General features: G+C 43.3%; 1 protein-coding gene across 1 annotated transcript in view; it reads left to right on the top strand.

The window, feature by feature from the left end:
- The window catches only part of MBOAT1 (membrane bound O-acyltransferase domain containing 1), a 113571-nt gene that overhangs the window by 53061 nt on the left and 41698 nt on the right, over window positions 1–18812 (top strand). The window contains exons 2-3 of the mRNA XM_052649257.1: window positions 13903–14048; window positions 14920–14997. Coding sequence (XP_052505217.1) covers window positions 13903–14048; window positions 14920–14997 — 224 coding nt within the window. The remainder of the gene's footprint in view (window positions 1–13902; window positions 14049–14919; window positions 14998–18812) is intronic.

The following is an 18812-nucleotide window of genomic DNA, read 5'->3' as shown; positions in this document are numbered from 1 at the left end:
GCCACCAGGGAAGACTACTCTAAATACTAGCCATCATTAACTGACTAACAATGAAATTAATTCTAATGGGGAAATGGTATCTCCAGGGAGGTGGGTGCCAGCATGCTTATGGACAAGGTTTTCCAGGATTCCTCAAATAATCCTGAATTCTATCCAGTCTTCCTTGTCTACTTGGCCAGGGCTTATAAGGATGTGGTTTATGGGGTGGGAAGCAAGCTAGAGTGATATCCTTAAAAGATACTACCCACCTATATTAAGGTTTTTCTTTGCCATGGCTAAAGAGGTGGCTTAAGTATTTCCCCCTTTGTATACACTGGAGTCAGTTTCTAAAGAGTTTTCATTGTAAATTATAATAAATACATGGTATGATATTTACAGAATAAGGTCAGCTATGAGTCTTCCTGTACAATTTAAACTCTAAACACGTATATAGGATACTGTTCTGAGAAGGTGTTCAGTTGCTAAATTGTGTCCGACTCTTCTGCAACCCCATGGACTGTATCCTGTCCAGCTCATCTGTTGATGGGATTTCCCGGGGAACTATACTGGAGTGGGTTGCCATTCCTTTCTCCAGAGGATCTTCCTGGATCAGGGATCGAACCTGCATCTCTTACATTGCAGGTGGATTCTTTACTGCTGAGCCACCAGGGAGGGTTATCTCATTCCAGAAGGACTGGATGACTTACTCTGAACTAGTGGAAAGAGGCTTGTTAAGTGAGTATAAAAAGTTGGGGAGCAGGACTTCCCTGGTGGTCCAGTGGTTAAGAAGAGGGTGTGGGTTTAATCCCTGGTTGGGGAGCTGAGATCCCACATGCCTTAGGGCCAAAAAACCAGAACATAAAACAGAAGCAATATTGTAACAAATTCAATAAAAACTTTAAATATAGTCCATATTAATTTTTTTTTTAAAGCTCAGAGAGAAAGTTTGCACAAGTTGAAGAGTTGTTGGAAATGACTGAGCAGCTTAATTAAAGCCTCCCCCTGGACAAGCCTGAGGTCTTGGGAGACAACCACAAGCAATGACTAAGCATCTCGCTTTAACTCCTGGAGCTGCCCTGTAGCTGAGTGTTTTGGGACCATTTACTTTACGTCTTAGTTTCCTCAGTAGTCCTTGAGGGTTGTTGGGAAGATTCAGTGAGATGATAGATGTGAAGCGGTAAAGAATCTCCTTGCTGATGCAGGAGATGAGGGTTCGATCCCTGAATCAGGAAGATTCCCCTGGAGGAGGAAGTGGTAACCTGCTCCATGTTCTTGCCTGGGAAATTCCATGGACAGGGGAGCCTGGCAGGCTCCACGGGGATGCAAAAGAGTCGGAGGCAACTGAGAGACTGAACACAGACATTTAGAAAAGCAGCCAGTATTTGTGTTGCTCAGTACACATACATGCTCAATCAGTGCCGATTGTTATTACTTACACATGTGTGTTTGAAACAAAAGGCTGAGGGATCATGAACTTTCTCAACGAGTGTAAACCCTTTGTGGGCTAATGAGCTTTTGACCTAAGTAGGAGCAGGGAGGCCAGGGCACTGCTGGGAAGCCCTCTCAGTAGCTGTTTGCAGTGGGCTGAGAGGTACCTCCAGGCGAGGAGGGGGCCCCAGCTTGAGCCTCACGGCATCCCTCACAGTTTGGTTTGGGTATTGCCAACTTCCCACCTGCAGGTGCAAGGAAAATGAGGTCTGTTTCATTCCTTGTCTTTGAGTCAAGGGTTTTTTATTGGAAAGTGTTACAGGCCAAATTATGTTCCTGCAAAAACCCAGTTCTGAAGTCCTAACTCCCAGATGGTTGGATGGCATTGCTGACCCAATGGAGGTGGGTTTGAGCAAACTCCGTGAGATGGTGAAGGACAGAGAAGTCTGGCGTGTTGCAGTCTGTGGGGTCGCAGAGATTCAGACACCACTGAGTGACTGAACAACGAACAGCAACCTCCAGTATCTTAGAATGCGACTGTATTTGGAGATGGTTTCTTTCAAGAGTTCACTGAGTTAAATGAGGTCTTTCTTTTGGGTCCTAATCCCATGACAATGTCCTTATAAAAAGGAGGAAATTTGGGAAGACCCTCTGGGAGGGAGATGTCGGCCGTCTGCAGGCCAAGGAGAGAGGCCTCAGAAGAAACCAGCCCTGCTGCCATCTTGAATTCGGGGCTTCCAGAATTGTGAGGCAACAAGTTCTGTTGCGAAACCCTCCAGTCTGTGATACTTTGACATGGCAGCCCTAGCAAACTAGTACCGGTAGCTACTGAATTCTCCCCCGGGTGATAGTATTTCTGGGGAGACTATTTGAAGGTGAAGAAGTGATACAGTATCTTCAGTGGGGACTTAGGCTAGGTTTTAAATTCTGGCTCTGTTTGCTCACTGGCTTTGTGAATTCAGCCTTTGTTTTTTCTTTTCCTCCTGTATAAAGTGAGAGTAAGCTACTTCATAAAGTTGTGAAGCTGAAAGGACTTCATCTGTATAAAGTTTATTACTGTGCCTGACACTTAGTAAGCACTCAAAAAGATAGTGTTGTTACAGTGAGACGGAATGTCACTTAGGAGTTTGGTTATAAATTTGCACATTGATTATCACTTTTAAGTACTATTTGCTTACCTACAAGCTTGGAAAATAGCTTATCACAGATTTGAAGGCATTTCTTGCTGACCTCCCAAGGAACTTGGAATTAAAGTATGACAAGGATGTCTTTGAAAGTGCAAAGTAGCTAAAGAGTATGGTACAGCCACTTTTTGTTTTGTTTTACAGAAAGGAATTGCATTTTTTGTTCCCTTCCCCAGCCACATTCATTTGTAGGAGGCAATGCAAAAGAGCACTGTTTGTGAAAGAGGGACGGCTTGCTTTTAAATAAGGAATTGTTTAATTAGGTTGGTTTCATCTTGGGGCATATAAGGCAGTGCTGCTGAGAAAAACATTCCAGGCCTGAACAGCTGCCTTTGTCTCATTGGTGAGCCGCCGGTAAATCACTGTGGTAGGGAAATAATTTTGGATTGTTAATATTTGCTGTTTGTTAAAAATAGCCAGCTTGCATCTCTTCATTAGGAGGAAGGCAGTGTTTTGTGCTCCTGGCAAAGTTTGGGGGGTTTTTTAGGAACATAAATCCCCAAGAAATGCCTTTCGAGCAGCGCATGAGAGCAGAAAGATCGAAAACTTCCTTTGGAAGATTGCAGCTCATTGTGATTGGGCTTCCCTGTGGCTCAACTGGTAAAGAATCCGCCTGCAATGCAGGAGACCCTGGTTCCATCCATGGGTTGGGAAGATCCCCTGGAGGAAGGCATGCAACCCACTCCAGTATTCTTGCCTGGAGAATCCCCATGGACAGAGGAGCCTGGCGGGCTACAGTCCATGGGGTCGGAAGAGTCTAACACGACTGAGCGACTAAGCACCAAGTGATGGGCCTTTGGTGAAATAAGTCAAACCCATGGGCATGTTTTTTTTTTTTTCTTTTTAATGGGAGGATGATTGCTTTACAATATTGTGTTGGTTTCTGCCATACATGACTCAGCCATAGGTATGTTGAACTCATATGTCTGTTGAACTCCCTCCCACCTCCCAGGGCACATGTTTTATTTCCTTGCCGTGACTTTGAAATCTTGCGAGAGTGGTGGAAATTGAGCTCTTGCTGAATCCGGGTTGTGTTTGATCAAAACAGCTGTGCCGTTCCATTTCCTTCTGCAGAAGGGCCTGGGCAATCCTTTCATTGTGAAGGGCGTGCTGTTGGACATCACGAATGGAAATGCAGCTTGCTTTCCTGCTCTAGAGGGAGGGCATCAGTAGAAAAATAAAAACTTGGCACGCCTTCCTTTTAAATATGAACATGTGAAAGTGTTAGTTGCTCACTTGTGTCCGACTCTTTGCTACCACATGGACTGTGACCCGCCAGGCTCCTCTGTCCATGGGATTTCCCAGGCAAGAATACTGGAGTGGGTTGCCATCCCCTCATCCCCTGATCTTCCTGAGTCAGGGATCAAACCTGGGTCTCCCGCATCGCAGGCAGATTCTTTAGTATCTGAAACCACCAGGAAAGGGTTATTAAAAGTAAAGCTATCTATTTTCATCTTTGCCCATCTACATGGTTAACTCCTGACATTTTGCTGCCTGTAAATAGCACATTTTTCTTTAAGATGAAGCTTTCTTCAAGTTAACTTCTATTTATGCCTAATTCCTCCCTAAACTTGATATATATAGTAAGGGCTAATAAATGCAGCCCTGAGGATAGAGTAAGTAGAATTAAATAAGAATTGTTGTGAGTTTAAGTGCCCTAATTGTGTGTAGTGTGTGTGTATGAGAAATTCCATATGGAAATTGCAATTATAAATTGGAAAAAAATTTACAAAGAATTTGCCAAGATTCCTGCCATCCTGATAAAACAGCCATATTCAATTTGACATGTCTTTGCCTTTTCACATGCTACTATTTTTTAAAATATAGTTGTACATATCTATACAGTTTTATCTTCTGCTTTTTATTAGTTATAGCAAATGTTTTTCATTTTATTATAGGTGCTTTGTAAGGCCCATTTTTAATACTGTTATACTGAACAGGTTTACCATTAATAACTATCTCTCTATTATCCTACATGTAGGTAGATTTTGCTTCATTTTGTCTTGTAAATAATATCTTGACTTTTGTTCGGCATTAAGCTTTTTATCATTCCAATGAATAAATTTCCAGGAGTTGGTCAAAAGTGTTACTTGCAGTAAATACTATCTACCATATTCCCCCTTTTTTTAAAAAATTTTTTTTCACTTTTTTTGGAGGCTAGTTACAATATTTTATTGGTTTTGTCATACATTGACATGACCATATTCCTTTGAAAGGATTATAGTGCCAGATGCATCCTTTTTTTCACATGTTAATCAGTGTCTTTACTAATTGTTGAACTTTTAGTTTGCTTCTTCTTGCCGTTAGAAATAATATTGAGGTGTCTTTTTTGTGTGTATTAAAATTTTGGTGCACATTTCTAATAGATAATTGTGGTTTTAAAATTTACAGTCACGCAGACTGGATAGGAGGGGAGTTTGGGGGAGAATGGATACATGTTTATGATGTATAGTTGAGTCTCTGCTGTTTACCTGAAATTATCAAAACATTGTTAATCATCTATATTCCAATATAAAGCAAAATATTAAAAAAAAATAAGATTTACAGCCACAGACAGATGATACAAAAAAATAGAACTTTAAACATTTTTCCCTACTAAACTTAATTTGGTTTTCAAGCTGAATTGCCAGTTTTAGGCTGTTTAAGGCTGTGAAGGTTTGCCTCCCTCTACACCTGGGAATGAGTTGCAGGCTCTTGTGCTCTTGGCGGGCATCGGGCCCCTGTGCCACTGGGACTTTGCTGGCCTCTACCCCATCTTTGTGTTCCTCTAGAGTGCTTCTCTGGGCTTCCCTGGTGGCTCAGAGGGTAAAGCGTCTGCCTACAATGCGGGAGATCTGGGTTTGATCCCTGGGTCGGGAAGATCCCCTGGAGAAGGAAATGGCAACCCACTCCAGTACTCTTGCCTGGAAAATCCCAGAGTGCTTCTCTATACTGTTGGCCGTCTTCTCCGGGGGCATTCTGAGAAGCCAGGCAACCATCTCTTCTACTGTGATACCTGCATGCCTCCTCTAGGCTTTTCTAGGAATCCCATCCACTTAACGGTCTGAGCATCTTTCCTTTTACCCTTTTGTTCTTGTGTCTAAGTGCTGGTCCTGTGTGGTTTTGTGCTAAGTTGCTTCAGTCGTGTCCAACTCTTTGTGACCCTGTGGACTGTAGCCCACCAGGCTCCTCTGCCCATGGGATTCTTCAGGCAAGAATACTGGAGTTGGTTGCTGTGCCCTCCTCCATGGGATCTTCTTGACCCAGGGATTGAACCCGCAGCTCCTGCATTACAGGCAGATTCTTTACTGCTGAGCTGCTGGGGAAGCCCCAAGTCCTAGCTCAACCCCATGGAATCTCTCCTTCAGTCTGCTGGCCAAACACTTTTATCAGCTTTTGTGCTGAAAAATAGCTCTTATATCATTAAGAGCTTTTCTCCCCTCTGGGATTATGGTAAAACTCCATGCTTTAAATTCTTCAGTTTTGCTCTTCAGCTATGAAGATAAGCTTTCAGAATTAAAAAGGAAAAAGAAAAACTTTCCTAAGTTTCTGGAGACTGTTTTGACTTTCAGATTTATCTCTGCTCTAGGTTTAGAAAACGCTACTCAGGAACTGGAAAACCCAGGGATTGCCTCTCTCATCCTAGGCTGCATGGCCTGTCCCTGGGGAAGAAAGGAATGTGGAGGGCTTGGGCAGCTGCTTGAATGATGGGTGGGAAAGGGAATCAGTCCAGGGGCAACAGTGAGACTGGGGAAGCCAATTCTTAACAACACAGCAGTTTAGTGCTCTGACTTAACTGGGGACTGCGTGTTAAGTTTATCAAACGCACAGTTTGTGTGTCATTGTTGTTGTTCAGTTGCTAAGTTGTGTTCAACTCTTTGTGATACCATGGACTGCAGGGCACCAGGCTTCCCTGTCCTTCACTATCTCCCAGAGTTGGCTCAAACTCATGTCCATTGAGTCGCTAATGCCATCCAACCATCTCCATCCTCTGTTGCCTCCTTCTCCTCCTGTGTTAATTTAGTGGATATAGAATAGTATTAGTAGCAAGTACTTGTCAGTGCCAGGACTGTTTTGAGTGATCTACATTAACTTCTTTAGTCCTCAAAACAACTTGAGAAGGACAACTACTATTTTTTTTTTTTTTGTCCATACCACGTGGCATGAGGGATCTTAGTTCCCTGACCAGGGATTGAACCCTGCATTGGGAGCTTGGAGTTTTAACCACTGGACCAATTGGGAAGTCCCTAGTACTACTGTTATTATCTCCACCACATGCACTCGGAGCCGAGATGAAATGAGCTTTGTAACTCTTCAGCCTGTACGTGGTGAAGCTGGGTGTTGCAGCCCAGTAAGACTGAGTCTCTAAGTTGTGTTTGACTCTTGTGACCCCATGGACTGTAGCCCCCGAGCCCACCAGGCTCCTCTGTCCATAGAATTCTCCAGGCAAGAATACTGGAGTGGGTTGCCATTTCCTACTCCAGGAGATCTTCCCATCCCAAGGAACAAACTCGTGTCTCCATTGGCAGGCGGATTCTTTACCACTGAGCCATTAGGGAAGCCCTGGTTCTATTTCTGGTCAGGGACTGGGAGCTGACAAGTACTTCATTTGATTATTATTGAAGGGAAATCCTTTTCTCTTGTATTTGTGACCCTTTTGGCTTTCTTCTTTCAGGAGTTTGATCTTTTCATAAAAGGTGGTTCTTTTCCTATTTAGGAAGGCATTATCTCTTTACTGTTTTGGTTTGTTCGTATATTAATATGTATTTCCTCGCTAACTTAGCTGTTTCTCTGACGAGGATAAGGAAACCTTCATTTCAACTACTTGCAATCACTCGGGTTTAAAACCTGCATTATCTCAGGTCAGTGACTTGTTTTCCAGAGTTGTGTTATTTTTTAAAAATATTTTTTAATTTATTTGGTGGCAATGGATCTTAGTTGCGATACACGGGGTCTTCATTGCAGGATGTGGGGTTTAGCTCCCTGACCAGGGATCAAACCCAGGCCCCCTGCACTGGGAGCAGAGTGTTAGCCCCTGGACCACCAGGGAAGTCCTGGAGCTGTGTCATTTTAAAACCCTATTTACTATGAAAAAGGTTAAACATAAATCGTGGAGATATCAGTAGAGCAAACTTTTCATGTGCCCAACACACAGCCTCAACAGTTTTAAACTCACGGCCAGCCTCGTTTCATCTATACCAGGGTTCTTCACCTTGGCACTATTGACATTTTAGAGTGGAAAAGTCTTCGGATGGGAGGCTGTCCTGTGCCTTGTAGGATATTTACCAGGATCCCTAGCCTCTACCTACTAGATGCCAGTAGCGCTACCCTCCCTGCTTCCTGGTTATGACAACCGGAAGTGGTCCCTGGGGAGCACACCCTCCCGAGTTGAGGGCCACTGACTTATACTCACTCCCCTCTCCCTCCCTGTAAGATTATTTGGAAGTAGATCCCATAGACTGAATCAAACCCATTTGTGGATTTATTTCTGAAATGTAACATTATATATAAAATACAACGTCCGGTTTTGTTAACCCTTCAGAGAAAGTGAAAGATAGTGAAGTCACTCAGTCATGTCTGACTCTTTGCGACCCCGTGGACTGTAGCCCACCAGGCTCCTCCGTCCATGGGATTCTCCAGGCAAGAATACTGGAGTGGGGTGCCATTTCCTTCTTCGGGGGATCTTCCCGACCCAGGGATTGAACCCAGGTCTCCTGCATTGCAGGCAGATGCTTTAACCTCTGAGCCACCAGGGAAGAAAGGAGCAAAGATCTAATAATGTTCGTATATGAATCGTTGTCAGGTGGCCACTCTTGGCTGCAGAGATGGTCATAATTCCTACCGGCTACCAGTATTGATATGAACTAGGAAACACAAAGAAATGGATATTGTGCTCCAGCCTGTGTATATTTTTAAAACTGTAGTAATGTATATATGATACAGGGTTTCCCATTTGAAGGCATGTAGTACAATTCAGTGGCAGTAAGTAGACTCACTCTGTCATGAAACTATTACCAAATCATCCATCTCCAGAACTCTCTTCATCTTGTAAAACTGAAACTCCATACCCATTCAGTAATAATCCTGTTCTCTCCACCCCTCAGTTCCTGGCAAGCACCATTCTGCTTTCAGTCTTGATAAATTTTATTTTTCTAGGTACCTCATATGAAGTGAAGTGAAAGTCACTCAGTCGTGTCCGACTCTTTGCAACCATGGAGTATACAGTCCATGGTATTCTCCAGGCCAGAATGCTGGAGTGGGTAGCCTTCCCCTTCTCCAGGGGATCTTCCCAACCCAGGGATCAAACCTAGGTCTCCTGCATTGTAGGCGGATTCTTTACCAGCTGAGCTATGAGGGAAGCCTGGTACCTCATATAAGTGGAATCAGATATTTGTCCTTCTGTGTCTGGATTATTTCACTTAGGATAATATCTTCAAGGTTTATCTATGTTGTATCATGTGTCAGAATTTCCCCCATTTTAAGGTTGAACAATCTTCCATTGTGTGTATTTATACCACATTTTGCATATCCATTCATCTGTTGATAGACATTTGGGTTGAACGTTGTGAACAATGCTGCTCTAAACCTGGTGGGCAGACATCTCTTCAGGATCCTGCTTTCAGTGCTTTGGAGTACACGCCCAAAAGTGGAATTGCTGTATTATAATTTTTTGAAGAACCACCGTACTGTTTTCCATAGCAGCTGTACCATTTTTGATTCCCACCAGCAGTGTACAAGGATTCTAATTTCTCTAAATCCTTGCCAATGCTCATTATTTTGTTTTTAAAATAATTACCATCCTAACGGGTGTGAAGTGGTATCTAACCGCGGTTCATGGTGTACCTTTTCGGATTTACCTCTAGCAATTGGAAAGTAATTCTGCTAGAACCTTCCTGCTAGAACCAAGTGCTGCCATTGTGTGTTTTCACTTTGCCTTAGAATAGTTTGCTCTGGAACCTTCCGCTAGCCATCTGAGGATTGGGCTGGAAACTCATTGCTGGGAAGAAGGTGGAGGGGTGGGTCGTGTTTGTGTATAGGGGGAAACTTTTAATCCATAGTGAAGTGTTGCATTTGGGCACCAAGAGTTCAGGGAAAAGATTCTGGTCAGATGTGGAATCAGAGACCATCAGGGCTGGAAGAGGCATGAAAGACCACTTCAAAAGGAATTGAAACCCAGAGCATGTAAGTCTCCACTTCTCGACTTGAGGGTAGTGACAATGCCTTGCTCACTGTCCCCAGGATCCTATGGGTAGAGTCAACCAGTAAATGTTTGTGAAATTAACCCATGAATTACCTAAGGCCACCCAGTTGACCTTTTAGTGGCAGAACTAAGGCATTCAGTTGGTTACACATGCTATTACATTGACTATTATAAAAAATAGCAGATCACCCCCATGGCCAAGTGAGTCGTCGTCTTCTCTTTTTCAATCCCTAGGGTAACAAAGTCAGATGTGATTTTCCCACAGTGAGGCCTGCTCTTCCTTGGAGATAGGTTTAGAGGGGTCTTGAAGACAAGCAGCCCAGCTCAGGAGACTTGAGGTTGGCTGAGTGATAGATGCCAGGCTTTAATCACTCTTAAATCTATTTCACTTCATCCTTGCCCCTGACTCGCACAGTCCAACCTCTGTGTCCTGTGTTTTGTGTTTTTCATTCTGGAAAAGTCCAGCTCGTAATGGGTGCCTCTGTAGGACAGAAGAATCACCTGAACGCTTAGAGAAGTCCTGTCGCCAGGCCATCTACATCAGAATGCTTGAGGATAGGGCCTAGGCAACAGTATTTTTAAATGTTCATAACATTCCTCAGTTTTCATTTATTTCCTGATTGTCCATCTGAATCGCATCCCACCTTAACCGTGAACTTCTCATTTACTTTGCGTGTAAAGGGCACACAGTGTTAATGTCATTTTACAATTACTTGTGGGTTATCTGTTCTGTTGCCAGGTAGACTATAAGCTTCCGCAGGCAGAGATGCCTTCTTTCTCCTCCAGCCCAGGGGCTCTCAAGCTTGAGTGTGCATCACAGTCTCTTGCGGGGGCTCGGGGTGTGTGTGTGTGATACATGCAGATTGCTGGGCCCACCCTGGAAATCTCTAATGGGTCAGGGATGTGACCTGAGAGTGTGTGCTTCTAACAGGTTTGCAGGTGAGGCTGCTGGGCTGGGGCCATACTTCTGAGAACTGCTGTTCTAGCCCCTGAGTGTGAGTGAAAGTCACTCAGTCGTGTCCGACTCTCTGTGACCCCATGGACTATACAGCCTGTGGAATTCTCTGGGCCAGAATGTTGGAGTGGGTAGCCTTTCTGAATCACTCCTCGTGGCCTGGGATGCTCAGTGATTACTGGCCACCCAGAAAGAATGGAGCAGATTCCTCCTTGTTTGCACTTCTGAGTCACTATGCTCCACTGTGGACTGGTCCCTGGGCTGAGAGAATGAAGGAACGCGTGATTGATCACCTACAGGTGATCGTAGCTTTGACTTTCTAGTTTCTAGTTGCTTTACATTCAGAACCTCTCTTAGACAGTTGTTTTCTGTTTGTGTGTGCATGAGGTTTTTTTCTTTAGAGATTTTTTTTTTGATGTGGACCATTTTTTAAAGTCTATATTGAATTTGTTTTAATATTGCTTCTGTTTTATGTTTTGGTTTCTTGGCCCTGAGACATGTGGGATCTTAGCTCTCTGACCAGGGATCAAACCCGCACCCGCTGCATTGGAAGGTGAAATCTTAACCACTGGACTGCTAGGGAAGTCCCTATGTGTGAGTTGTTGGCGGTACATTTAGTCTATAAAGAGATACGACCATATCACACAAGAGAGGATCAAACTTCACCTCCTCTCTGTCTTTCAAGGTAGAGAGGGAGGGTGGGACAGTAGTGGGAACACGTTTTTGGAAAGACTGGTGGAGAACAATCTCCAAATAGAGTGGAAACTCAGCACAGTCAATCATTCAAAATAAAATTCTCTGAAAGTATTTCCTATGAATTATAAGGACTATTCTTATTTTCTTTTATTGTGAAAACAGTTAAGCTGGAATGGAGCTGATGTCGCCTACCTCCAGCCCTACCATGGAGCAAAATAACCCTGATGAATTTCATCAACAGCCACAGTTTTTTTGTAGTGTGAAAAACTGTCAAGGCTGAAGTTGATGATTTATTCAGATACTATATCCTTGATCCCTTCTAAAAGCAAACTGATGCTGAAGTTTTCATTCCGAATACTCTGAAAAGTCTAAAGGACTTTTCTAGGGTTAATTTAATGGTTAAACCTTTCAATATATTTTGTGTTAAGTCCCTTGCTCTTTCCTAAGGGTATCAGTTCAGTTTAGTTTAGTAGCTCAGTTGTGTCTGACTCTTTGCGACCCCATGGACCCCAGGGCCAGGCTTCCTTGTCCATCTCCAAGTCCCAGAATTTACTCAAACTCGTGTCCAATGAGTTGGTGATGCCCTCCAACCATCTCATCCTCTGTCGTCGTCCCCTTCTCCTCCTGCCTTCAGTCTTTCCTAGCATCAGGGTCTTTTCAAATGAGTCAGTTCTTCACATCAGGTGGTCAAAATATTGGAGTTTCAGCATCAGTCCTTCCAATGAATATTCAGGACTGATCTCCTTTAGGATAGACTGGTTTGATCTTCTTGCAGTCCAAGAGATTCTCAAGAGTCTTCTCCAACACCACAGTTCAAAAGCATCAATTCTTCGGCACTCAGCTTTCTTTAGAGTCCAACTCTCACATCCATACATGACTACTGGAAAAATCATCGCTTTGACTAGACGGACCTTTGTTGGCAAAGTAATATCTGCTTTTTAATATTCTGTCTAGGTTGGTCGTAACTTTTCTTCCAAGGAGCAAGTGTCTTTTAGTTTCATGGCTGCAGTCACCATCTACAGTGATTTTGGAACCCCCCAAAATAAAGTATCTCACTGTTTCCACTGTTTCCCCATCTATTTGCCATGAAGTAATTGGACCGGATGCCATGATCTTAGTTTTCTGAATGTTGAGCTTTAAGCCAACTTTTTCACTTTCATCAAGAGGCTTTTTAGTTCTGCTTCACTCTCTGCCATGAGAGTGGTGTCATCTGCATATCTGAGGTTATTGATATTTCTCCCAGCAATCTTGATTCCAGCTTGTGCTTCATCCAGCTCAGCGTTTCTCGTGATGTACTCTGCATACCTAAGGGTATCAGGAAATTATAAATATTTTATAGTTTCTTTTAGGTAAAATATTTTTGAGAGAGAGGTCATTGAGATTTTTCTAAGGAAATATAGTGCCTATTTTACATAACTAGATAGTCTTGATATTGAAAGTTTAATACAGGGCTGTCTCTTTTTCTGAGCATCTTTGGAGTACCCCCTTGGATTTGGGCAATCTCTTATTTGGTGTTAATTTAAAATGAGAAAAATTAGAGTCAGAAAACAGTTGATGAGGGACTTCTCTGGTTCAGACTTCACTCCCTGCAGCAGGTTGCAGGTTTGATCCTTGGTCGGGGAGCTAGGATCCCATATACCTCAGCGCCAAAAAACCAAAACACAAAGCAGAAGCAATATTATAACAAGTTCAATAAAGACTTTAAAAAAATGGTCCATATTTAAAAAAAAAATCTTAAAAAAAGCCTCCCCAAACCAGCTGATGATTGTTTTGGAGAAGCATTTGCTTTCTTAGGTACCAGTGAGGGACAGGGCTTCCCTTCATAGCTCAGTTGGTAAAGAATCCGCCTGCAATGCAGGAGACTCCAGTTCGATTCCTAGGTCAGGAAGATCCTCTGGAGAAGGGATAGGCTACCCACTCCAGTATTCTTGGGCTTCCCTTATGGCTCAGCTGGTAAAGAATCTGCCTGCAATGGGGAAGGGAAAGGCTACGTACTCCAGTATTCTGGCCTGGAGAATTCCATAGCCTGTGTAGTCCATGGGGTTGCAAAGATTTGGACACAGCTGAGCAACTGTTACTTCACTTCACTGTGAGGAAGCCTCAAGGATTTGATTCATCTGCACCTCAAAAAGAATACGTTCTTTATCTTAGGATAATGCTAAGGGCTGGGGGTAGGGAAGACGCTCAGCAAAGTGACCTCACAGTCAACTAAGGCTCTTTCCAATAAAAAGTCTCCAGTTTGTTGGTGGGAAAGCAACTTTGCCTCATCTCAAAGGATTGGAGAAGAAACTTTTGGGTTGGTCACTTCTTCTACCAGATGAGGGTATGGTTATCTTTTAACCTCCTCCAAACGAGTGCTCTACCGAGCAAAACATCCATGTCTGAGAGACATCTTGATGTAGAATCTGCAAGAAGGAGGGAAAGAAAATCCACACACAGGCCAAACAGCAAAGGTTCTGATTCTCACTCTCCCCGTCCAGGTGAATTTTGTGGCCTGCCAGCTCTTCGCTTTGTGTGCAGCTTTCTGGTTCCGCCTCTACCTGAGTCCTGGGAAAACCAGTCCTGATGTCCGGCATGCATTTGCCACCATTTTTGGCGTCTATTTTGTCATCTTTTGTTTTGGCTGGTGAGTATGAACCTCCTACATTCTAAATGTTTATCATTTGAGTGTTCTGTGGAGATATTCTTAGCATTTCCCAGACACTAAGGAAGAAAAATATGACATTTACTCTTATTGTAAAATAATGGGGATATTGCAGGAATCTCCAGAAACTGAAACCAATAAATTGACTCTAATAGAAGTTAATTCAGTGAATTTTTCTTAAAATTAGACTTCTGCTGATCTCACCCAGGGTCATGTAAATGGAATGCTCTAAGGTTAAATTTTCCCAGCAAGGAACTTTTCCTAACTGTTATAGCTATTGGTGTTTTTCTTGCATCACTGCTGGAGATACTGGCATTAATCCTGCACTTAGAGTAGAAGAATAGTTTTAGGGCCAGTCTTCGGGAATGTGTCCTTTAGCAGGGAAAGCCTTTTCTCTACTAGGTAAGCTGGGCAGATCTCCTGGGAGGGATACTTCTTGGGGAAGAAGTTCTAGAAATGAACATTTCTAGAAGTTCAACTTGAGGGAATTTGTTCAGAATAGTAGCTTATGGCTCCTCCTCCTCCAATGAAAATTTGAGAAAGGATGATAAGTATTTTGAATCACCCCCAGGTCGAAGTGTTGGTGTCTGGGTCAGCTCAGTTTTGGTCTTGATACTTTAAAGTTAGAAAGAACTCTCTTCTCTGCAGCTGGAGATCTATGTCCTGACTTCCTAGTGTCATTTCAAGGTATCTTACTTGCATAGAATGAAAATGCTTGATTTATTTTCTCTTAAATAAACATGAGTTGACTGATCACTTGCTTTTTGGTGGGAGTGGAGGTGGAGACAGCCAAGAGGTATGTTAATATGAAATGCATTCGGTGTCCTCCCTTTCTCCCCATGATGTCCTGCAGGTATTCTGTGCATCTATTTGTGCTGGTGTTAATGTGCTATGGAATCATGGTCACTGCAAGCATATCCAATATTCACAGGTAAGACCCTGGGGATGAACAATGCAAGGTGAGCTTTTTCATGATCTTTGAAATCTGTTTCCAGGATGAAGGGATGCCTTCTCCCTTAGCCACATGTGGTATATCCTAAGTTCTCTGGGATATCTGAAGGGAAGGATGGAAAACCTTAAATTCTGGGGGTCTTCGGAGAAAGCTGTTTGAAAAAAAAAAGTGTGATGCGAACTAAGATTCAGGGGAAAGAGAGTTTATCAGAATTAGGCAGCCTTATTTGTCATGGCACCAACCTGGAAAGTGGTCACCTTATGGAATACTACTCAGCCATGAAAAAGAATGAATAATTGCTATACACAATGCCACGGGTGAATCTCAACATCAATGTGCTGGATGAAGGAGATCCCACGAATTCTGTTCTCAAAAAAGCAAACTAAGCTGTAGTGACAGAAATCAGATTGGGGTAACTGGTAGCAAGATGGCTCAGGGAGATGTGAAAGGGATCGTGAGAGGTGTGAATCAGCCTGGGGAGGGGGTGATGGATATGTCTGTTATCTTGAACTTGGCCCTGATTTTCTGAGTGTCAAAACTTTGGATTTAAATATGCCCAAAGAAGTGTTAAGAAAGGAAGAAATATTCTTCCTATGATATTTTGACTTCAAAGTGCAGAAGTAATTTAATTCTACCTTGAAGGCTGCATGCTTGGACAATCCAGGAAAATACCTGGAGTGGCTGTCTTGCACTGTCTCTGATTCCTGTGGTCTTTCTGAAACCTCAGAATTAATTCAGCCTCTCAGTAACACTGGAATGTGAGCTCTGTGAAAACAAAGACTTTTCTCTCCACTATTGTAGCCTCAGAGCCTAGAACAATACCTGGCACAAGTAAAGACTCAGTAAATATTTATGGAATGAATGACTGAATATACTTGAAAATACATTCACGCTTCGATGGCTTCCTTTTTGATAACTTCTGTGGAAAAGCAAATGTCTTATTTCAACCTCGGAAAACTCTTTGATTAATAAGACTATTAGCACAATAGTTTTACTTCTTAAAAGCACTGGAATTTAATTTTTTAGTGTATCATCTTGCAATTACTTCCAATACATTTTTGGTTTGCAAGGGAAAATATTTTTGCCTGCTTTTAACTTGGATAGTCATTGAACTTCATATTCAAATGAACTTGGGAAATTTGAATTCTAATCATCTCTCTCAAGAGTTGACTCATTGGAAAAGACTCTGATGCTGGGAGGGATTGGGGGCAGGAGGAGAAGGGGACGTCAGAGGATAAGATGGCTGGATGGCATCACCGACTCGAGGGACGTGAGTTTGAGTGAACTCTTGGAGCTAGTAATGGACAGGGAGGCCTGGCGTGCTGCAATTCATGGGGTCGCAAAGAGTCGGACATGACTGAGTAACTGAACTGAATTGAATCATCCCTCTGCTAAATGTCTTCCTTAAAGGGATAGAGTCATTCCTTCAGAAGGGAAATAGGAAATCTGTATTTCTACAATTTGTTAAGAATGGATTTGGGAAATGCTTCATGTTATGACAAAATGCTTTCTTTTTCAGTGGGAGGTAAAAATGTGTGGCTTTTCCTCCACTTGACACTGGAAGCAATTAAATGATGAATAAAAATGTCACATCTCTAAAGCAGGTTTCCAGCTACCTTACAAACTATAATTTGTCAGCTCTCCCTGCATCTGTGTGATGCTGGTGAGGTGGGGTCCATTTCTCAGAGGGTCCAGCTGTATTTCCAGGCTTGCTGTGTTAGTCTCCAGCCAGGAGTGGAATCCTCCGGCCTTGGGAGGGAGAGCCCTTCACGGGCAGGCTCCGACTGTTTGCTTCTTCATGATAACATTGTGGTAGCAGAGGGCCGTGTCCTAAGACTGGAAAGAAAAAAATGCCAGAACAAGTTCTTCTCCTCTTTCTGTGCTTGTGTGGTTGCCAGGACTGCCGAAGTCAGGAGTGGTTCACATTTCCCAGTGGAGGGAAGTTGTTTCCTCTTGCTGCTGGCAAAGAACTCCAGGCAGGGGTCAGGAAACCTGGCTGTTTCCAGCGGCATGAGGTTGGAAAAGCCAGGTAGCTTCTTTGTGTGTCGGGCTTCCCGCCTGCGCGGTGTGGGGTTTGTCCTGGTGTTTGTTGTTTAGTGGCTGAGTCTTGTCCGATTCTTTGCGGCCTCATGGACTGTAGCCTGCCAGGCCCCTCTGTCCATGGGATTTCCTAGGCAAGAACACGAGTGGGTTGCCATTTCCTACTCCAGGGGATTTTCCCGATCCAGGGATTGAACCCACATCTCCTGCATTGGCAGGTGGATTCTTTACCACTGAGCCACCAGGGGATGGTTTGAGCTTAAGTTCACTTCAAGATTGCTGGGTTCTTTGTGAATTGTTTTCCTCTGTCTTTCCCTGAGTTATGAGTTGTGTTCTATGCATAGCTGGGAATAGGAGGGCAAGACTGGTACTTGCTGCCATGTGGACCTAACCCACTGCAGAGCTGCCTATTATTCAGGATTTATCTAGAGAGTTCATGGGGTACCGATTCTGTTTCCTTCCCAGGCCCCTCTCTTGGGCAAAAATCATGGGTTTTCACTTACCTTGTATGAACCCACTGGAACAGAATACAGTACCTCCTGGGATGGAAGGCCTCGTGTCGGAACTTGGTGATGCAGTTACCAACTTTTGAGGCCAAGCTCTCTTAAATATATTTCATTATTTTGATATATAAACTCTTATTGAGTGTATCAGTATACAATTACATTTACTATTTCCTATCATTACAGCAAATATATTCTTTCTAGAAGAACTCTATAGGATATAGATTTTTATTTCCTGAGCTGGAAAATGATGAAAGTTCAGAGAGGTGAATGGGTGTACGTGTTCAGCCATTCAGTCGTGTCCGGCTCCTTTGTAGCCCTCCAGACTCCTCTGTCCATGAAATTTCCCAGGCAAGAATACTGGAGTTGGTTGCCATTTCCTACTCCAGGGTATCTTTCCCACCCAGGGATCGAATCCGTATCGCTTGTGTCTCCTGCATTGGCAGGCGGATTCTTTACCACTGGTGCCACCTGGAAAGCCCCGGGTATACAAATGGCTCTGCAGTTCAGTGAGTTTTCACAAAGTGAACACACCCCTGCAACTGCCACGAAGGTCAGTGAGGATTGTGTTACCATCACGCATGTTCCAATCTCTACCACACCCTTCCTTCCTAAGATAACTACTAGCCTGACTTCTCACACCTGCGGATGAGTTTGGCCAGTGCTTGGATTTGAACTCATGTTGGTCTGTGCCCAGAAAACACGCTCTTTCTGCTGCTCCTGGAGTCAGCTTTTTCAGGGAAAATGAATGTATTTCTTTGTTGTTTGGGGACTCAGTACTTGGCCCCACCCTTGGTAGGTGGGTCGTTTTATAATAATTGAATTGAACTTGCTTTTCTCTCTGGGTGAAGGGTCCCAAGAAGGCCTGGTTGTAGCTCCTTTTGATTCGAAAGGATTCTGGAAAAGTCTCTCAAATCTTCTTTGTGCTACTGCCTTGCCCCTTAAGAACTGGCTTGGGAAGGGGAACAGATAATAGAGGGAAAAGGTCTAACTCCATTCTAGTACTTCCGCTCATAAGGGAGTTTTTTCTTAAACATTTGCTTTGTGCACCATCTTCTTGGTCTGGAAAGGGTTATGGTTGAACCCAGGGACGGAAAAATCATTTCTGTGTGGTAAGATGTTTGCTTGCAAATAATGAAGAGAAAGTTGTGGAATGCTTTACTGTATCTGGCTTAGCATCCTGCTTCCCCTTGCTACCAGATGAATGTTTATTATCCCTTCTTAATATTCCTGAGGTTGATCCAGTCTTCA

The sequence above is a fragment of the Budorcas taxicolor genome, chromosome 11 (assembly GCF_023091745.1).
Source record: "Budorcas taxicolor isolate Tak-1 chromosome 11, Takin1.1, whole genome shotgun sequence".
NCBI classification, from domain to species: Eukaryota; Metazoa; Chordata; class Mammalia; order Artiodactyla; family Bovidae; genus Budorcas; species Budorcas taxicolor.
The sequence above is the reverse complement of the archived record's forward strand: the minus strand, read 5'-3'. Positions and strand labels throughout refer to the sequence as shown.